Source organism: Zonotrichia leucophrys, chromosome 17 (assembly GCF_028769735.1).
Source record: "Zonotrichia leucophrys gambelii isolate GWCS_2022_RI chromosome 17, RI_Zleu_2.0, whole genome shotgun sequence".
Lineage (NCBI taxonomy): Eukaryota > Metazoa > Chordata > Aves > Passeriformes > Passerellidae > Zonotrichia > Zonotrichia leucophrys.
This window is the reverse complement of record NC_088186.1, coordinates 5,905,737-5,924,241: the sequence shown is the minus strand read 5'-3', so window position 1 is coordinate 5,924,241 and position 18,505 is coordinate 5,905,737. Positions and strand designations below refer to the sequence as shown.

The 18,505-nt window shown below is 61.1% G+C and overlaps 1 protein-coding gene across 1 annotated transcript; it reads right to left on the bottom strand.

Annotated features, from left to right (window-relative positions):
* Positions 1 to 492: 492 nt before the first annotated feature.
* Positions 493 to 12,149, bottom strand: CERCAM (cerebral endothelial cell adhesion molecule). The gene is made up of 14 exons (XM_064727565.1): positions 11,825 to 12,149; positions 6,627 to 7,697; positions 5,014 to 5,124; positions 4,715 to 4,832; positions 4,501 to 4,635; positions 4,208 to 4,412; positions 4,017 to 4,136; positions 3,830 to 3,906; positions 3,554 to 3,660; positions 3,317 to 3,449; positions 3,013 to 3,140; positions 2,733 to 2,936; positions 1,599 to 1,835; positions 493 to 947 (listed from the first exon to the last, which is right to left on the bottom strand). Exons 2-13 carry the CDS (start codon positions 6,815 to 6,817, stop codon positions 1,601 to 1,603), a joined length of 1,764 nt encoding a protein of 587 aa, XP_064583635.1. The 5' UTR covers positions 6,818 to 7,697; positions 11,825 to 12,149; the 3' UTR covers positions 493 to 947; positions 1,599 to 1,600.
* Between the last annotated feature and the right edge of the window lie 6,356 nt (positions 12,150 to 18,505).

Here is an 18,505-nt window from a genome sequence, read left to right as displayed (position 1 = left end):
CCCCAGCTCCTGGAGCACTGAGGCTGCCTGGGCCAGGGGAAAAGCTGGGAAGCAAAAGTGTGCCCAACCTGTCATCCCTTCCTCACCCAAGTCTACACTGGCTGGGACCCTGCACTTACAGAACAGGCACTTGGCCTTCTCCTCCCTGTTCTCCAGGAGATCCACTTGGCTCTTCAGGTCCCGTGTGATCTGCAGCTGGTTGTTTTCCTTCCAAAGGCCTCTGCTGTAGCTGTTCAACCTGCCCCAAATGATGCTTTCCTGAATCCCTTGCAGTCTCAGACATCTCTCAGGGTGTCTGCTAACAAGGCCTCCACCTGCTGCTCCATCACCTCCCCTCCAGGGGAGAGCTGAGCTCCGTGAAGATGCCACCCACCTTTCCCACCCAGACCCCAATGGTGAGCTTCAATCTTCCTCCCTTCCCCACCTCTCTCCTTCCCTCTCTTTCTCCCTTACAGATTTTATTCCCAAAGTTCCCAGCTGGGGGAACTGCCAGACCCTCACCCCTGCAGCACCAAGGTGACCCCTGGCAACTTGGGGCAATGCCAGCACCCAGCACATCAGCTCAGTCAGTCTGCTTTAATCCTCCCTGGGCTTCCACCCAGGCACGGCATGAGGGACAAGCCCAGTCAGTGGCAGGAGGCCACCATGTGTGCCAGCCCAAAGTCCACTCCCCAAAGTCCAGGCTGGTGGAGATGGCAGAGGTGGCATCGCTTGGGACTGTCCTGGAGATGTGTCCTCAGCAGAGATGGAGCACAGCGCTCCTCTGGTCTCTCCACTTGGCAGGGAAAGGCTTTCCTGGGGCAAATCCTGCCTTGGGTGGATTTGTCACATGCAGATTCGAAGAACCCTGTGGGGCTCTGTCCAGGGCAGCTGCATCTCCTGAGTGGGAGAGGGCAGTAAAAGGTCCTTGCCCATGGTGCTCCCAGCTGGATCACAGTCCCTCATCCCTAGGAGGCACGGACACAGACATCAGCGGTCACGGCAGGAGCAGCCCCAGCGTGTTCACGCCTGCAGCGAGGCAGTGGGAGGGCTCTGTTCCAGCCTCCCCCGGTCTGGCAGCTCCCAGGGCACTTCTGCTGCCAGGACAAGCAACCTCAGGCAGGGAAAGTCTGAGCCAGCATTAACTGTGTCCATGCTGCCCTGGGGCTGAGCCAGTGTGGGTTGCCTGCCTGCCTGCCTGCATGGCCACAGCCCCAAGGAGACCCACTTCTGAGGGGAGCAAGCAGTGCTGGGCTGAAACGTTCCCCTGGGAGATGCCCCAGCTCTTTCCACACTTTTGCAGCAGGAAAAGGAGCGTTCTCCCTTCCTCATCTGAGGGGCTGGGGAGCAGCATGGACTCAGGGAGATGGAGGGCCCTGTTCCCATATCCCCTCCAGCCCAGTGCAGCCCCACATGGGACATCTGTGTCCCCACCCCTTTCCCCACCTGGAAGAGACAGTCTGGTCTCTGTTTCCCGATGTTTTGAGTCTGACAGGGAGAGCTGCTGCCCCATGACAAAAACAAGCTAGGCATGTGGGACACATCTGAACATGGCACATGCAGGGAGACACTCCCCAGCTGCTCTGTCCCCTGTGCCTGGGTCTCACAGCCTTGCTCACCATCAGAGCTCGTCACGGGCCGTGGAGCGGAGGTGGCCAGCGCTGCCCCGTGAGTCCCTCAGTGTCTTCTGTGAGCCAGCCCAGTCAGTCTTCTTGGCATCATCATCCCAGATGGTGGAGGTCTCGGTGTCACTCAGCCAGTTGCTGTCCCCAGCGTAGTGAGTGGGATAAACCAGGAGGGGGTGAGCTGAAAACACCAGCAAGTCCCGTGGGGAGAAGTGCCGCTTGTAATCCTCGCTGGGGAAAGGGGAGCAGACCCGAGAGAAAAAACTGGCTTACAGAAGAGAAAAAGCACTGGGAAAATCAAATCAACCACCCAGGGAAGGCTCCATGCAGGGCAGGGAATAGGGAGGGATGTGGGGTATGAGGCACGGAGCCGGGGAACGCTGGGCAGGGACTGTGGAGGGATTACAGAGAGGACAGGACCTGTGGCTCCCCACCAGCTGGGGCCGGCTCTTGGCACAGAGTGGGTCTCTGGCACAGCATCCAGCTGGCCCTGAGACAGAGCTGTCTGGTGCTGTTATGCCTGCAAGCAGGGGGCTTCCAGCTGCTGCTGGTGCATGTCCAGAGCCCTAATCTGTTCCTCCGTCCACCTCCAGCCTGCCTTTTACATGCCCGATCCATGTTTTTCTCCATCCTGCTCATTGGGTTTCCCAATCCCTTCTCTCCCAGGACACCCACCCACCCACTGGTGCTCATTCACCCCCTAAATTGCTTCCCCCTCCCCAGACAAAGCCTTTCCACTGACCCCCACCCCAGAGAGGGGCATGAAAGGGCTCCAAATCGGGGCTGAGACCCCCAACCAGGGGCAGGAAACCGCACAGCCCCCCAGCACTAGGGTACAGGGGGCTGCTCCCTGCCCCTTGCCATGGGGCCAAAACCCTGTGCAGGGCCCACACCAAGCCCCAGCTCCGTTCCCATTCCCCCACCCCATGCTGGCAGAGGGCCATTTTCCAGCAGCCAGAGGCCAGGCAGCGGCGAGCTGAGAGTGAGCTCATGCTACAGATGTTTTCCTCCAGCATGAGTAACGCCTGCAAGGGGGGAACTGGGTGAGGTGGTGACGGCAGAGAAGAAACACATTGTCCCACACTGGCATGGCCAGGCCAGCACCCTCCTGCACAATCTGCTCCTTACTTGGGGTGCTTGTCATACATGATGGGCAGATACTCATCCACGGGCAGCATTTTGGAGAGGGGTTTGGTGGCCAGCAGCTTCTGTGCCCCATGGTGGGAGATGGCGTAGGCCAGCGTCCAGTATGAGTACCCGGCCACCACCAGGTTCCGCACACCTTCCACAGGCGCCTCATCCTCGTCATTCACCTGCTTCCTCCCCAGGTAGCTGTGGGGTGGCCAGGGAGCCATGAGAGCCAGCCTTGGGGCCCCCCACCCCACATCCCCCTGGCCCCAGCACCTACATGAGGTCCCAGTCCTGCTGTGCCCTCTCCAGCTCGTCCATCAGCCGCTGCAGCCGTGCTGGGAAGGCAGCCTCGAAGCGCACGTCATCCTCGAACACCACCGACCTCTCCAACCCCCGGGACACGATCTGGGAGAGGGGACAGAGGTGCCAGCCCATCCCAGCACTGCTCTGGGCCATACTGGGGCCACTGACCCTGCAGGACACCCCTTCTCCCCAGGTCCTCCAGACATCCGTGATGCTCACAGGGTCCCTGCCCACTGCTGGTGGCCCTTAGGGACCCCGTGGCCGCTGTGGCCCCATACCTCCTTCCAGATATTGTAGTGGCTGAGGAAGCAGCCGACCTCGCCCTTGGTGAGCGTGCGGCCGGAGAAGGGATCGTAGTACCCGGGTAGCAAGTCCACACCCAGCACCTTGATGTCACTGCTGTTGAGGGTGCTGCAAGGCAAGGGGCTGCATCACCGAGATGTCCCACCAGACACTCCCTGTCCCCTCCCCACGGTGACACCAGGGGACTGGCTGAGTGGTCTCCCCATGGTCACCTGCCATCCACAGCATCCACCACCCGTGGAATGATCTCCAGCTCCTGCAGGGATGCCAGCATTCGCTGCCGCCGGTCTGGCCTCCGCACCAGGTTGATTAAGAAGATCTGGGAAGAGGAGAGCCCCAACAATGGGACATGTTGTCATGGGGGACACACAGGCTACTGCAGGATGGGGACAGAGGCTCAGCCTTTGTCATGGATAGATGCAGTCAGAGAGATGGACACAACCAGAGGGATGGACAGGGGAACATGAGCAGCTCCACTGAGCACTTACTTCATCAAAGCCCATTTTTGTGAGCGGCCTGGGCAGGAGAGAAATGTGCCTGGAGCGCTGCATGGGGGGACCATCCACTGTGGAGAGAGGAGACAGTGGAGCCCAGATTCCCCTGGCTGGGAGCTGGGGCTGACAGCCCTGTCAGGACCTGGAGGCCTCCAGGACCTCTCCACCCATGGGCACTCACCCATGGCCTCCAGCGTGAGATGCACAAAGTTGGCATGATCATCCTCCAGCGTCTGGTGGGCCTTCACAGGAACATTGATGTAACCAAAGTGATGCTGGTTGCATACGTGGACCTCCACACCTGCCAGATGAGACAGGTGAGCAGCACAACCCCCCCAGCCCCTGCACCCCCAAAACCCCCACCACCCTCACCAGCCTCCTGGCAGGAGTAGGCAAAGACAATGATGTCATCGAAGGCCCAGGTGTAGTTGGGGTGGGGTGGGTAGAAAGCCAGGTGCGAGGTGTCCTCCTTGCGCAGGTCGATCAGGAAGGTGGCGTAGACCATGGGCACGCGGAAGCAGCCCCGGCGCTGCCGGTTCTTGGTGGGGAAGTAGTCGGGTGTGCGGCGATAGAACCCCTGCGGTATCACACCCCACAGTGCTCCATGGCAGAGAGCTCCTCCACCACGGGGCTGTCTCATTCTCCAGGGATTTCTGGGGACCCACCTGGGGTGTGATGCCACACCAGAAGTTGGAGTAGAAGGTCTGCGAGTCCAGCATGGGGGCCACCACTGACTTGTTCTGTGCCATGAGGAACTTGAGGGTCTGGTTGTTGGTCAGGATGCTGTCAGTGTCCATGAACTGCAGAGACAGCACAGGTTCTGGAGACATGGAGAAGCCCACCTCAGCCCCCACGCCACCAGTGCCCCAAGTCCCTTACCAGGATGTAGTCTGCCTGCTGCTCCCGGGCGTAGGTGAGAGCTTCCTGCTTCAACTTCATCACGTTTTCATAGCGTTTGTCACTCCAGTGCTTGGGACCAAGCTCATCAGGGTAGAAGCTGGGCAGGGGGAGGCAGGGGTTAACCTCACTCCCTGGGAATGCACAAACTCGGTGCAGGCTGTTTGTGCTAGCAGGCTGAGTCAGCCCCACTCCGCTGAGCTCCTCCTGGTCACTGGCCAGGGAGGGTTGATGCTGCTCCAGGAGCCCCTCAGCCCACACCTGCCCCCATCCAGCCTCACCTGGGCTCCTCTTGCACCTTCAAGGCCACCGAGTGATAGTCCTTCCCCACGGCCCCCAGCCACTCCTGCAGCATTGCTGTCGTGTTGTCCGAGTTGTGGTCTGTTGCACACCTGGGGTAAGGGGACATCAGCCTCTGGGGGTCCTCCTCAAGGGACAATCAGGACCTCACCCTGCACTAGAAATGCTCATGGGACCAAAAGACTGAGCCAATGACAGACTTGCTGGGAATGTAACGTGTAATTTGAAGGAACCAGGGCTGTGCAGGCAGGAGAGAGAACACTAACTGGTAATTTCTTCCTCGGTGCCACTGCCAGCCAGGCTGTTCCACAGCTCCCACCCTGCATCCCAGTGGCAGCCCTGGACTGTTCTCCTCACCCCAGCCTTGGGACTGCCCACCACGAGCACTGCAGCATAGCAGCTTTGTCCCCCTGTCGCTGCACCCCACAGTACCCCTGTGCATCCCAGTGTTCCAGCAGCGAGAGGAAAGGACTCAACAGCAAAATATCAGCAGCAAAAAACCTCCCTTCCCGAACATTCCCTTGCTGGGCACCATCACCATTCCCAACTCTCCCACCCATCCCCAGAACAATGTTCACAGGGAGCCCAGCACAGACAGAGCTGAGCCCACCTTGCACTGGGCCAAACCCCGAGCTCCCACACTCCTCGACCAGTCAAAGACCCCGGGACATCCCCCAGGCACTGGTGTCATGGGGATTTGACAGATTGAGGGGAGAAGGCAGGATCTGTATCCCCCCAGCTCCACGGGCTGCTCTTGAAACACCCTGCAGGGTCCTGCAGCCGGGGGATCCCGGGGGTGCAGCGGGTAAAGGTGAGGACCCCCCTTCCCCTGCCTGCAGCCGACCCCCGCCCCAGCCCTGCAGGATCCCCCGCCTCAGCTCCCCCGCCAAAGCAGCTGCAGAAAAGTTTCCGACAAGTTCAGGCGACAGACGGCAGTGGCGCGGCGAGGAGACAGGAGACTCCTCTTCCAGCCAACCCCCGGCATGGTAAAAGGGGCTTGGGGGTGAATTTGGGTAAGGGAGCCCGAGGGTGAGCCCGGCGGGGACGGGGACGGCAGCGCCTGTCCCAGTGATGCAGAATCCCCTTGTGCCCGGGGGTCCCCGCTCTCATGAGCCCCAAGGCTCCGTCAGGGGAAAGGCTGGGGTCCAGCCCTGCACCGAGGGGCAGCCCGAGCCCCTCCCGCTGCCCTGCGGGGTCCCACACACGGGGCAGAGCCACCCCTCGCATTGTGGGGCTGGGGACGCTGCCACCAGCGAGGTCCCTGTTCCTCCCGAAGGTCCCTTTCCCCTAAAGATCCCCATTCCCCCGCAGTTCCCCATTCCTTCGAATCTGTTCTGTGCACCCAAGAGCCCCCAGTTCCCCCACTCTCCCGCGTTTTCCTCCGGGTCCCTGCTATCCTCGGCTCTCCATTCCCCTCACAGCCTCCCCTAATCCCCGGACCCGCCTTCCCCCTCCATCCCCGTTCCCCGGGGCTCCCCGCCGTCCCTGTGGCTGCAGCATCCCGGCTCCCCCGCGATGCCCATTCCCCACAGCCCTGTTCTCCCACAAGACCCGTGCCACTCTCTGCCCGCTCCCCGGGGTCCCGCAGCCTCACCACAGGGCGATGCTGCCCGCGGGATAGTCCAGGCGCTCCAGGGCTCCCAGGCAGTGCGGCAGCGAGTGCTGCGCGTTCCGGGCCAGGAGGGCGAGCACCAGGCGCGGTGGGGCCGGCCCGGTGCCGGTGTCGGTGCCGGTGCCGGTGGCCAGGAGCAGGAGGAGGGCGCAGAGCGGGCCCGCGGCGCCCATGGCGGAGGCGGCGGGCGGGGAAGGGGCGGGCTGGGACCCGCCGTGCTCAGCGCACCCCCCGCCCCCGGCCCCGGCCCGGCCCCGCCGCCGCAGCGAGCCCCGGGGGCCGGGCTGGGTCGGGCAGCCTTAAATAGAACCGAAATCGGTGCAGAGCCCCGCAGAGCCCATGGCTGGGGGCCGACAGAGCGGGGACACCCCGGGAGCCGCTCCCGAGGATGCTCCAGGGCATCCCCACAGTACACGGGCGGGTCCCCACGGGTGGGTGGGCAATGGGATGGAGAGGGGGGTTATGGTTTGCGGCAATATGGCCAAGGGTTCCCGGGGGCAGCATCGCCAGGGGGCTCATGGACAAGGGATCATGGCCAGAGAGGTTTGTGGCTGAGGGGGGCTTGCATGGCGAGTGGGGGTTCTGGCTGCCGTCCTCACCAGGGCAGCCCACCCCTGTGAGCCGTGTCCCCCCAGGCTGTCCCCATGGCTGGCCATTCCCAGGCCCTCAGGCGTGTCTGCGACGTGTCCGAGCCGCGGGCAGGGGCAGGCCCGGGGCCTGTGGGATGTTTGACCAATCCTTCTGGTTTTCCACCCAATCCATAAATACATCCGTCAGCTCCCGGAGCAGCGCAGGCCTGGGGGTGCTCGTGTCCTGCAGGGCGGGCAGTGACTCCGCCAGGAGACATTGCTGCTCCCCACAGCGATGCCGGCCCCTCTCACTGCGCTGGCACCGAGCCCTGCTGAGGCACGGGTGGGTGCCACACGAGGCCGAACTGTGCCCACCCGTGCCAGGGTCAGGGGTGCCCGGGCAGCTGCTGTCGCCGGCTCCGTGTCCCTCCGGGGCTCCATCGGGGTGCAGCAGAAGGGTCGGGAAGTGAACAATCCAGAACACCTGAAAGAACCAACAGAGAGCGGGGGACTCACAGGACCCGGCAGTGACTGCGAGGAGAGAAAAATGCTGTTTACAGCCCCGGCTCGGACAAGTATTTCGGGAAGGGCTCGGCGCCAGCGCAGCCGGGAATTCCCAGCCATGGAGGAGCTGCGGGAAGGGACAGGAGCCCGAGAGCCCAGCAGAGCCCAGCAGGGCCGGACCCACCCGTGTCCGTGTCGGGACCCAGCCGTGAGGCTGAACGAGGGGCAGCCCCGCAGCCCGGGACGGAGCAAGGGCGGCAGAGCAGCGGGAATGCCCCGGGACACCCCCCGGCCCTCGGGGACACCCCCGGCACCGCCCCCGCAGCCCCGGCCGCTGCTGCCCCCTCCCGGCCCTCGGCGGGGAGCCCGGGCTCGGCCCGAGCTGCATCCGATCCCCACGTCCCTACAACCTTCTCTCCCTGCCTTTCTTCATCCCTGCTTTCCATCATCCCTATATCCCTGATCCCCACACCCCTCCAGCCCTTCACCCCTCCGTTCTTTCATCCCCTTTTCTTTCTTCTTTCTTTTCTTCTTCATCTCTCCATGTCTCCATCCCTGCATCCCTTCCCTTCTTCATCCTGATATCCCCACATCCCTGCATTCTGCATTGTCCCTCAGGGTCCCAGCTGGACCTGCCCTTCCCCTGGCACCCCACACAGCTCAGCCAGCCAAGCACAGCCACGGCCCCACTGCCCTGTAGAGCCCTCACAACACTCCCAAGCCGTGGGTTCCAGAGCAGAGAGGGTGGCACTGCCCTTCCCAAGCCCCTTCACCCCCAAAGCAGGCAGAGGAAGGGGGGCTGCCCCTGTGACACAGGGAAACTGAGGCACGGGCCAGTGAAATGTGCTGCACACAGGCTGGGAGTGGCAGAGGGACAGAGCACCCTGTGCCTGCCCTCCCAAGCTCTGCTGGGGTCAGAATTATCCCTGCCTTTGCAATCTGCCTTCCCCTCACATCCTGGCTGCTCACAATGGACCCTCAGAGCCCACTGATGGCCAAGAGGCACCTTATGGGCAGTTTGGGGCAAAAACAACCCTGGGTGAGCTCGGGGAGAAGGGGGGACACGGAGATTCCTGTCAGGGCTCCTGCTGTGTGCCCCTCAGGGTGACAGCCCACCCAGCTCTGTGATGTGGCTCAGCATCTCCATGTGCACCACGCTGCTAACATGGGCTGTGACAGCTCCTGTGCCCCAGGAAGGCAGCTGGCAGGTCCCCACAGGGCCCAGGGTGTCCCCAGGGGGCTCAGGACATCTCACAGCTCCGTGCACTCATGGGGATACCTGCAGTACAGAGCCAGCATCAGCCTGCAAGCATCCTGCCTGGAAAACACCTCCATCCCCAAGGCTCCAGGCAGGAGCAGCCCTGCACAAAGTTTACAGGAGTATGTTTGGGTTTTTTTTTACAGGAAAAAGTTGCTCTTGGACCCAGGGATGAGGATTTTGGTTACTTCCCACCTCTCCCCGCCCCTTCCTTGAAATTTTCTAGGATTTTCAGCAAAGCTTTGAAAAGCTCCAGTTTCCTCAAAGGTCCTATTTTTCTGCTTTAAAAGGCTCAACCTTGGCTGCAAAAGGCAAATATATAAAGACATGTATGTATATATGTGTATCTATAAATGCAGAAATTCAGTGTGTGTTCATGGCCAAGGCCACTACAAGTCCCTTGGTCAACAAAAAATTTTTATTAATCTTTTTTCACAAGAAAAAACATCCTGGGCACCCAACTAGCTGCCCAAAGTCCATGGTACTCCCAAGGGTCCCCATTCCCAGGCTGTGACATTGCCCAAATGATGCTCTCCCCTCCAGACATGCTTTCTCCAGACCTCCCCTGGCTTACCCAGCCTCAGAACATCAGCTCTGTCTCCTGTGGGGAAACTGAGGCACAGAGCCCTCCCCCCTGCTTCTCAGCCTCCCAGCAAGTGCCTGCCCAGGGGGAACTCTGGAGCCAAGGGAGTGCCTGTGAATCCACCACACCCTCTGCTCTGCAAGCCCCTCATCCTGCACCACTCCAGCTGTTCCAGATGTTTTCCCCACCTCCCAGCTGTTGGGTAGCTCAGGAGGCCAGTGCTCCCCTCTCAGCTGCGTTTTCCTTCCAGGTCTCTGCTAAACCCATCACATCCGCGGGCTCTGCTCCACTTTCCTCCTCCCAGGCTGCTTCTGCAGCGAGCAAAACCCACAGATCTTCCCACACAGAAAAATGCAGGGGAATTTACGCCATCGTGGGGGGATTTGGGCCATCCTGGGAGGGATTTTGGCCACCCGGGGGGATTCTGGCCCACCCAAGAGAGGCTGTGCCAGAGGAGCTGGGGGAGCTGATGGGAGCAGCATTCTCATCCTGGCTGTGGGGAAGGGGAGATTTGTGCCCCTGTAAATGGGGCAGGGACACACTGCCAGCGTCCCCCAAACCCCAACCCACTGGGAGACCCACTGGGGTATTCCTGGTGGGATTTCCCGTGAAATCCTGGGGGTGTGAAGGCTTCCTGGGGGTCCTTCATGTGCTGCTGGGAGCAGGAATCTGTGCTCTGCTCCACCTGCAAGGCACTGCCACCCTTGGAGCCCCATCCAAGCCCTGCAGTGGCCCAGTCCTGCCCCTCCTGGGTGGCACAGCTGGCTCAGCCTCAGGATGGGCCCTTTGCTCCCCAGTCTGCACCACATCTTCTGCCATCAGGGCCAGCAGCACCCTGGGTATCAAAGGCACCCCAGGCACCTGTCAGTGGGCACAGGGACACCTCCCACAGCAAGGGGAAACTGAGGCAGGAAACCAACGCTAGGAGAGGCTGCAGACCCAGAGGGACAACAGGGAGCTGCCCCGTGTCCCCCCAGTGCCACAGCTCGGAGGGACAGCGACAGAGGGGTACCCAAGGACTGGGTCCCCCCCGCAGTGCACTGACCGTGCACTCCCGTCCCTCCCTCCTCTCACCCCGGTGGGGCTGACGGTCGGTCCCGTCCCAGCCCGGGGCAGCTGTGACCGCAAACAAAGCTGTCCCCTCCGGCACAATACCCTTCTGTCCCCCCAGCTGCTGACCGCTGGGGTGGGCAGCGGCCGGGCTGGAGGCGTCGAGGGGCCGTGCCAGGCCCCCGCTGGCAGGGGACAATGTTGGCAGTGATGGAGAGTAGGTATTTCAAAAGGTTTTGTTTTCGGGCTGACCCGCCGAGCCGGCGTGACCCCGCAGCCCCCCACCCAGCCCTGCTCCTCCGTCCCAATAGAAACCGGCCACATTCCTGACCTCGAGGGGGGGGGAGCTTCAAACCTCCCCGGGAAGGAGACAATGGGGGTGTCAGGGCAGTGATTTAGGAGGGGGGGCTCTTTCCATCACAAAGGCGAGACAAAGGCGCTCGGCGCTGGGAAAGGGGCTTCGGCGGCGGCTCAGGAGAGGGGCCGGGGTATTGTGCCTGGCCAGCCGGCCTCGGCTGCAGGGCTGCCAGGGCCTGCCGGGTCCCTCTGCGTCCCACCGGGTCCCACCGGGTGCCAGCAGGTGCCACTGGGTCCCATTTGGTCCCACCCGCCCCTCCAGTCCGTACCGCAGCCTTCCCGCGGCCACCCCGGAGAGCGCAGCCCGGTGGCTTCGTGGATGTCACCGCGCCCCGTGCTGGGAGGGAGGGAGTCCCCATCCCCACGTGGGATGGCTGGGGCACCCCCTGCTCCCCACAGCTCCCCATCCCAGGGGGCTGGCCGGGACCAGCCCATGTTTTGGGGGTCAGATGGGGCCAGGCCCCCACGGGCAGCTGTCCCAGACCCAGAGCCCTGAGCTGCCCTCCCCGCCAGCCCTGCCGGGTGCCCAGGGCTCCATCCTCCCCTGCAGTGCCCATTCCGGTTCCGAGGGCCGGCCGGGGATCAGCAGCTCCTCTGTGCGGAGCTCAAAGGGGCTTTGTGCACCCCGGGGCTGCCGGCACCCAGCACCGCCGGCACGGGCACCACCGGTGCCCGCCCTGCCCGCACCTCGCAGCCTGCGCCCCCCACAAACCCCCCTGTTTGCAGCTGCCCCCTGTCCCACCCTCCTCCTCCATCCCCGTCGGTCTCAGCCTCTAAACCGTGGCATAACCGCCCCACAAAAAAAAAAAAAAAAAAAAACCAAAAACAAATCAGGAAACTGTTTAAGTAGGGGACTTACGGTGTCTTCTGCTGCCGAGTTGAGACCGAGTGTCCGGCGTGTCCCCGGGACGGCGGGATCGCAGCCTGCACCGAGAGGGGAGGTTTTTTACAGGAGAAATGTTTTTCTCCCGGTGCTGGACGGCTGATCCGAAGGAAAAGCTGGAAACAAGTTCATTGGTTTTGCTCTCGCTCCCTGTCCTTGCCCTAATTTTTTTTCCTGGCAGCTGGTGGGAGGAAGGGAGCTGGCAAGGTGATGCTTTTAGGGGAAGTGGGGAAGTGCTGGTGAAAGAGGCTTTGACCGCCCCGGAGCCCGGGGGAGCCGGGAGGGCGGCAGCGATGCCCGAGCGCTCGGGCTGTGCCCGGGCTGGGACCATCGCTCCGAGGCTCCGCTCCTGCCGAGGCTCCCGGCCAAGCAGCGCCCGCGGCAGGTGGAGGGGCGCCGCGGGCTACACCAGAAAGCCAATGACATCAATGACATCATGTTGTGGGTTTGTTTTTTTTTTTTTTTCCAGGATGAAATTTGCAGACAACTTCCCCCGAGCTGGGGCTCCGCGGCGAGGAGCAGGACGGGTCTGCCCAGGACACCCTGGTGCCCATCGAGGGAGAGCAGGACTTGCCCAGGGCTTATTGTTTTTCCCCATTTTGGGTTAAAAGAGCTACATTTTAATTTGTGAAGTGGCTGGAGCCGTGCGAGGGGCTCTCCCCAGCGCACGGAGAGCGGGAGCAGAGCGGCCCCGGCGCCAGCGCCCCGCGGGGACCCCCCAACCCACGGCGGGGCAGGATCCATCCCCGGCCGCGCAACCTGCCATGGCTCCTTTCGCCTCTTCCCTCTTAATTTTGTTTAGAAACTTGTCAGGTTGGTAGATAAAGGAGGTGGAAAGATCAATCCCGGCTTTTCATCAGTGTGGGAAAAAGTATTTCACTAATCCATATTTATTGGTGTAAGGAACCGGGGGGGGGGAAGGAGGGCAAGAGACCCTAATGGTCAGAGCAAAGGACAGAAGGGACAGTTTAAGGCTGCCCTTTTCCGAGAGGTCACATGTCACCAAAATCTTTCGGTTGTCTCGGGATTGGTTACATTCTGTTCTCTTTTTTTCTATTGAGGTTGCCAAGCAACTGGCTAAGACCAGCCAAGATATTTTCTTTATTACAAGTGGAGCAGAAAGCAGCAAGGAGGAGAGAGATAAAAAAAAAAAAAGAAAAAAAAACTGGAAAAAAAAAACGGGGGAGAGAAGAGAAGTTTAGACAATTAACATTTATAGGATCACATAACTTCATTAACTCGGCTGAGATTTGGGAAAGAGACTTAAAAAAAAAAAAAAAAAAAAAAAAAAAAGGGGTGGTGGGAAGCGTTAGGAATTAAAACAAGTTAAAAGGTCCGGGGCTAAAACAATGCCAGAACACCCGGAGCAGCAGCGACAGGGGCTTCCCTCGCATGGCTCCTGCTTCCCAAAGGGTGGCCAGTCCCAGGCAATGGCTGCAACCCAGCTCAGGGCCCTTCAGCTGCTGCTGCTCTTTTTTCTTTTTATTAAATGCTGGCTTTCTTTTGGTTTTCACACTCGTAGGAAGTGAGTTTATTGCTACTAGCGCTGGCAGGGATGTGCTGGGATGCAGAGGAGCCTTTCCAAGGGAGGTGCATGGCTGTGGCAGGAGCTGGGCATCCCCCTGGCCCTGGCCCACGGGGAAGGGGCTGTGAGGATGGGGCTGTTCCCAAACCCTGGGAAACCTTCACGCCTCTTCAGGGTGGGCAAAACCTCCCAGGGAGGGAGTGAGACTCTGTGGGAAGCAATGTCCAGCCGCAGATCGCTGCCCTGTGGGTCCCTGCTCAGCGTTTGGGCCTGACAGTGTCTGACGCTGCCCCTGGGCTCCAGGGGTGAGGCCTAAGGCAGGGGACACTGCTGAGGGCTGGGGACAGAGGCTGGGGTCACCCTGCATCCCTGGGGCTGCGGGAGTTTCTGTCCCAGCACTCACCAATCCCTGTCCCCGTGTGCCCAGTCCCGGTGTGAGGACAGAGGGAAGGCGAGGACAGCGGGGATCTCCACGGTGACACTTCCAGGCTCCCGTCCAACCCTGCCCAGGGACCCCTGTGACACCCCGGGTGGGGACAGGCAGCCGTGGAGAAGGCGCCGGCCGCCTCCAGGCTCTTCCCTTTGGCTGCGGGGACCTCGGGCAGGTTGGGGCTGGGGGTCCCCGGGCGGAGAGAGGCCGGAGATGTCCCCGCTCCTCCGGCCGAGCCCGCAGCTGCCGGCCCGGCACCTCGGTAATATTCATTAGGGGAAAACAATGAGCATTATGTATCCCCAGCACTTTCCCTGCCGCTGGGGGGCCGAGTTGGGGTGCAGGTGACCCCGTAGCCCGGGGGTACCCGGGCAGGGTCGCTCCCGCGGCAGCAGAACGGAGGGGGTCTCCAAGGGGGGCCGAGTGGCTGGGAGGGGACCCCAGGCCCAGCTCTGCCCGGCGGCTCGGGGGGATCCCCACAACCCCGAGTGGGGCCGAGCGCGGCCGTGCCCGGGGCTGGGCGCAGAGCCCCCGGGGCAGAGCGCACCCCGCGCCCCGGGCCCGGCGGTGCGGCGGCTGCGGGCCGGGCCGGAGCCGGGCTTGGGGAGCTGTGTCTTTAAGAGATGGCTGGCTCCAGGTTGCAGCTGCTGTTTCTGTGCTATAGAGACAGTGGAGATTCATTACTCCTAAAACACAATGGGCATTTATCACCCCGTGGTGTTATTCAAATCCAGTACCAATTGAAGGTCATCCCCATTCTTTTCTCGCCGGCTCTGCAACACATTTATTGTTGTGCCGTTCAACTAAAAGCCCTGCCCGGCCCCGGCGCAGCCCGCAGAGCCCCGGTGTGCGCATCCCTCCCGGGCGGATTTGGGACCCTCCCGGGTGGATACGGCGTGGAGGAAGCGGCAGAGCCGCGGCAGCTCGGCCGGGCTCGGGGCCGGCAGCAGGTGCCGCGGGAGCCCCGCCGCTGTGCCCCGCCGAGCCGCGGGGGCCGCCGCTCCGCCCCCGCGGGACGCACTTTCCGCGCCCCGTGGAAACTCGGAGCCCCGTGGGCCGCCGGGGCCGAGGGCGGCTCGGGCAGCCGGGGGTCCGCCGCTCGCCCGCAGCCCCCGCCTGCTCTCGGGGCGACCTGCCCGGCCCCGCCGCGGAGCGGCCGCGGCCACCGGCACCGGCATCGGCGGGGGAAGCGCCGGCAGCGGGCCGGGATTTTCCCCGCCTGGAGAGGGGGGATTTGTTCCCAACTTCGTGGGCGCCGGTCGGTGAGGAGGGGCTGGGGAAGAAGCCTGGATTTTTCATCTTTTTCCTTTATTTTTATTATTATTATTATTAATATTTCCCCTCCAGCCGTCATTTATAAATTTCGGAGATTTGTTCAAAGTGCACGAATTTTCAAGGCGATCCGCTTGGAATTGGTGGATTCTCCAAGGCAGGAGCGGCGCGGCTGCAGCGCGGGGCCGGAGTCGGTGCCCGCAGCATCACCCCCGCGGCTGCCGGAGGCACCGAGCCCCGCCGCGGCCGCCAGCCCCGGCGCACCGAGCCCCCGCTCCACCGGCGCTGCTCCGGCAGCGATGGATCGTCGCTTTTCGTTTTCTATTTTTTTTTTCTTGTTCCTTTTTTTTTTCTTTTTTCTTTTAATTTTTTTATGTTGGATTTTTTCTCTCTCCCTTTTTTTCTTTTTTTTCTTTTTCTTTTTTTTATTAATAAGGCTGCTTTTAAAATTTTTATTTCTTTTTTTTTAAATTTTTTATTTTTAGGGGTAAGAAATAAGTAGATAAAATGAAACTCCTCGCGGTGCCATTAAATGGAACCCGGGATGCGAAACGCCGCGGCTGCGCTCGAAACTTGTCGGGGCTGGAGCAGCGGCTCGGCGGGGCCGGGAAGCGGGAGCGGGGGGCGGCGGGAGCCGGCTCAGGGCCCGGTGTGTCCTTCTTTTCCAGGCTCCAGCCGGATTCCCCCGGAAGATCCCGCGAGCCCCGGGATGGGAATCTCCGCTCCTGATTGTCCAAACGCAATTCTTGTGCGATGGAGCCGTACGAACCAAGAATTGTGTCTGGACATCTGTAGCAGAGGTTTCGCCTCCTCCGGCGGGGCTCCAGGACGGTTCTCGGGGCACAGCACGGAGGACGGACCTTCCCCGGGCCCGGGGCACGGCAGGTAACCGCTCCCGGGGCCAGCATTTCAGGCAAACTAAGGAAACACCGGCGGCGGCTCCGCCGTGCTCGGCAGGGCCGAGGGTGCTCGGTGTTACTGCGTCAAACCCGGGCGGATCGGCCCCGGGACGGGCACCCCGAGCGGGCAGCAGGGACCGAGGGGCCGAGCCTCGGGCACCGGCGCTGGGCCGGGGCGGTGGGGCCGCAGACCGGCGGCGGGCGGGCACCTCGGCCCTGCGGCTCCATCCCGGTTTATCCTTCTTATTTTTATTTATTTATCTATTTTAACATTGCGGTTTCATTTAATTTAACGTACTTGGCGTGCCCCCCGTGTCCGTGCACGGGGACGCTTTCCCGGTCCCGCTGCCGCAGCCCCGGCTGGCCCCGGCACACGGAGGCCGCTCCGGTCTCCGCTGGGCCGAGAATCGGCCCCGCCGCCGCTCGGGCACCGGGCGGGTTTGGCCGGGAGCGGCTCCGGGCGGCGGGCACGGCTCTCATCGCCCCTCGGAGCGGAGCAGCCCCCGCGGAACGGCGGCCGGAGGAAGGCTCCTGCTAACAGAGAGGCTTTATGAATCCACCAGCCAAACGGCTCGGCCGGGGCTGCCAAGGAAACCCAGGAGGAGGAGGGAAGCATTACAAGATCCGAGCAGAATTTCACCAAGAGCCTATCTAGGACAAAGCTGGAGGGGAGAATGTTTTAAAAGGCTTTTATTTCAGAAACTTTTTGTTGCTCTTGTTGTTACAGGATTTTGCTGTACCCCTCTTCTCCATCCCCCTTGGCTTCCTTCATCTTCCCATTTCTAGCTTTTTTTAGCAGTGATTGACAGCTTTTACTACAGTGGGATCTAAGCCACCTGGGTCTACCTGCACTATCGAGGGGAATAACAGCTCCTGGGGAAGGAACCCATCTTATCTGAGCAAACAGCTGGGGGGGTGAGAAGAGACGAGCCCAGCCTGAGGCAGAGGCAGGGTAGAGGAAGGGCAGGCAGCAGTGCTGAAGATGAACCTGCTTTTTCCCATTGTGCTTCAGTCCGTTTCAAGCTGCACGCCACACAGGTTCCTTGTTTTTCAGCCAGCTTCTACCACCTCCTGGAATCCCCTTCCACTGTCCTGGCCCAGCTAAGCTAAGGGACAGGAACTCAGGGCAGAGAAGAGCCTTTGGCCTGTCTGTGTCACTTACAAATGGTGTGAGCTGGACTCAAGTTGCTGTGGCTGGATGTGGAAAAGGCTGAATATCGGTTTGGCACCAGCAGTGGGCTGAAGTTGGGGCTCCTCAGGTGCAGAAGCATCGTAGGCTGTGGGTGCTTTTTGAGGCAGGTTGTGGAGGGGCAGACAGAGAGGAGTCAGTGGAGAAGTCAGCTGAGGGAATCACTCTGTGCATCAGAGGAATTCCTGTCAGGCGAGCGCAGGAAAGGCTCCCTGTGCGCCGCGCTCGGGGCTGGGCCAGGCTGCCTGAGCAGGGCTGCTGCTCCCCAGCTCCTCGGCAGCTCCTGAGCATCCAGGGCTGTCAGAGCATTCCTGGTGCAGATCAGCTCTAGAGGCACCCACGGAGCTCCACCACAGCCGTGGCTCAGGCAGGAGCTGCTGCAGGGACCCGGCGTGTGCAGAACAGGTGAGCGGGGCAGGGGGGAGAGCAGGAGCACAGCCCTGGTCAGGCACTCCTGGCAGCTCATGCTGTTTCAGACCTGGTGGTGCCAGTGCTGTCTTCTCTGAGCCCATCCCTCTGCTCTTGCCGTAGCCTCCTGGCTGGCAGGGGCCACTCTGTCTTTCTGAGGAAACTTCTGGAAAGCCAACAACAGCCGTGCCCTAGCAGAACCCCGCACAGGAATTCCTCAGAGCATGCAGCAAGAATCCTCTCCCTGCCACTGACACAAAGGGTTAAAAGCCACCGACTTTCTCAGCTCTTGGCACTTTAACTGTGCATCTCCAGCCCCAGCCAGACTGCAGCTCCCACCTGCACAGAATGCAGTGCAGCCTGATCAATTCTGTCTATCACGGTGACAGGAAGATCATTTGCTGCCCTGATCACTCTGTGCTGTCTCAGGCCGGGTGAGGGTTTGTTTCCCCTCCAACCAAATCATTATAAATTGACATCATTCATGGGCCAGTACTTCACTCTGCCTCAGCTCTGGTATGAAAGCAGCATGAGGGATCAGAAATAGAAAACCCAAAAAGCCTATTTCTCTCCTGCTTCCCATAAATAAATATCATGACAAGGTGAAAGTCACTTCTGAGGGCTCTGGAGCTGCCATGTTTGCTACCCCATGCAAAAGCCAGTCAAGCCCCCTTTTGTTTCCTTGCACTTTCTCACCCTTCCCATGGCTGGTGCAGAGACTGTACCAACATTAAGCACTGCGTTAAAAGAATCCTGGTTCCCAGCACTAGAACACCTCACTGCATGTTAAGACATGTTATCCTACTCAGGGTTCAGCACCCCTCTTCCTCCTGCCAGAGAAAAACAAAGTCCCACATGCTGAGGTGCTCTCTGCTCGTTAGGGTACCTGGAAGTGCAGTCAGGAGAGGTGAAATGAGGACCAAAAGATGGATGC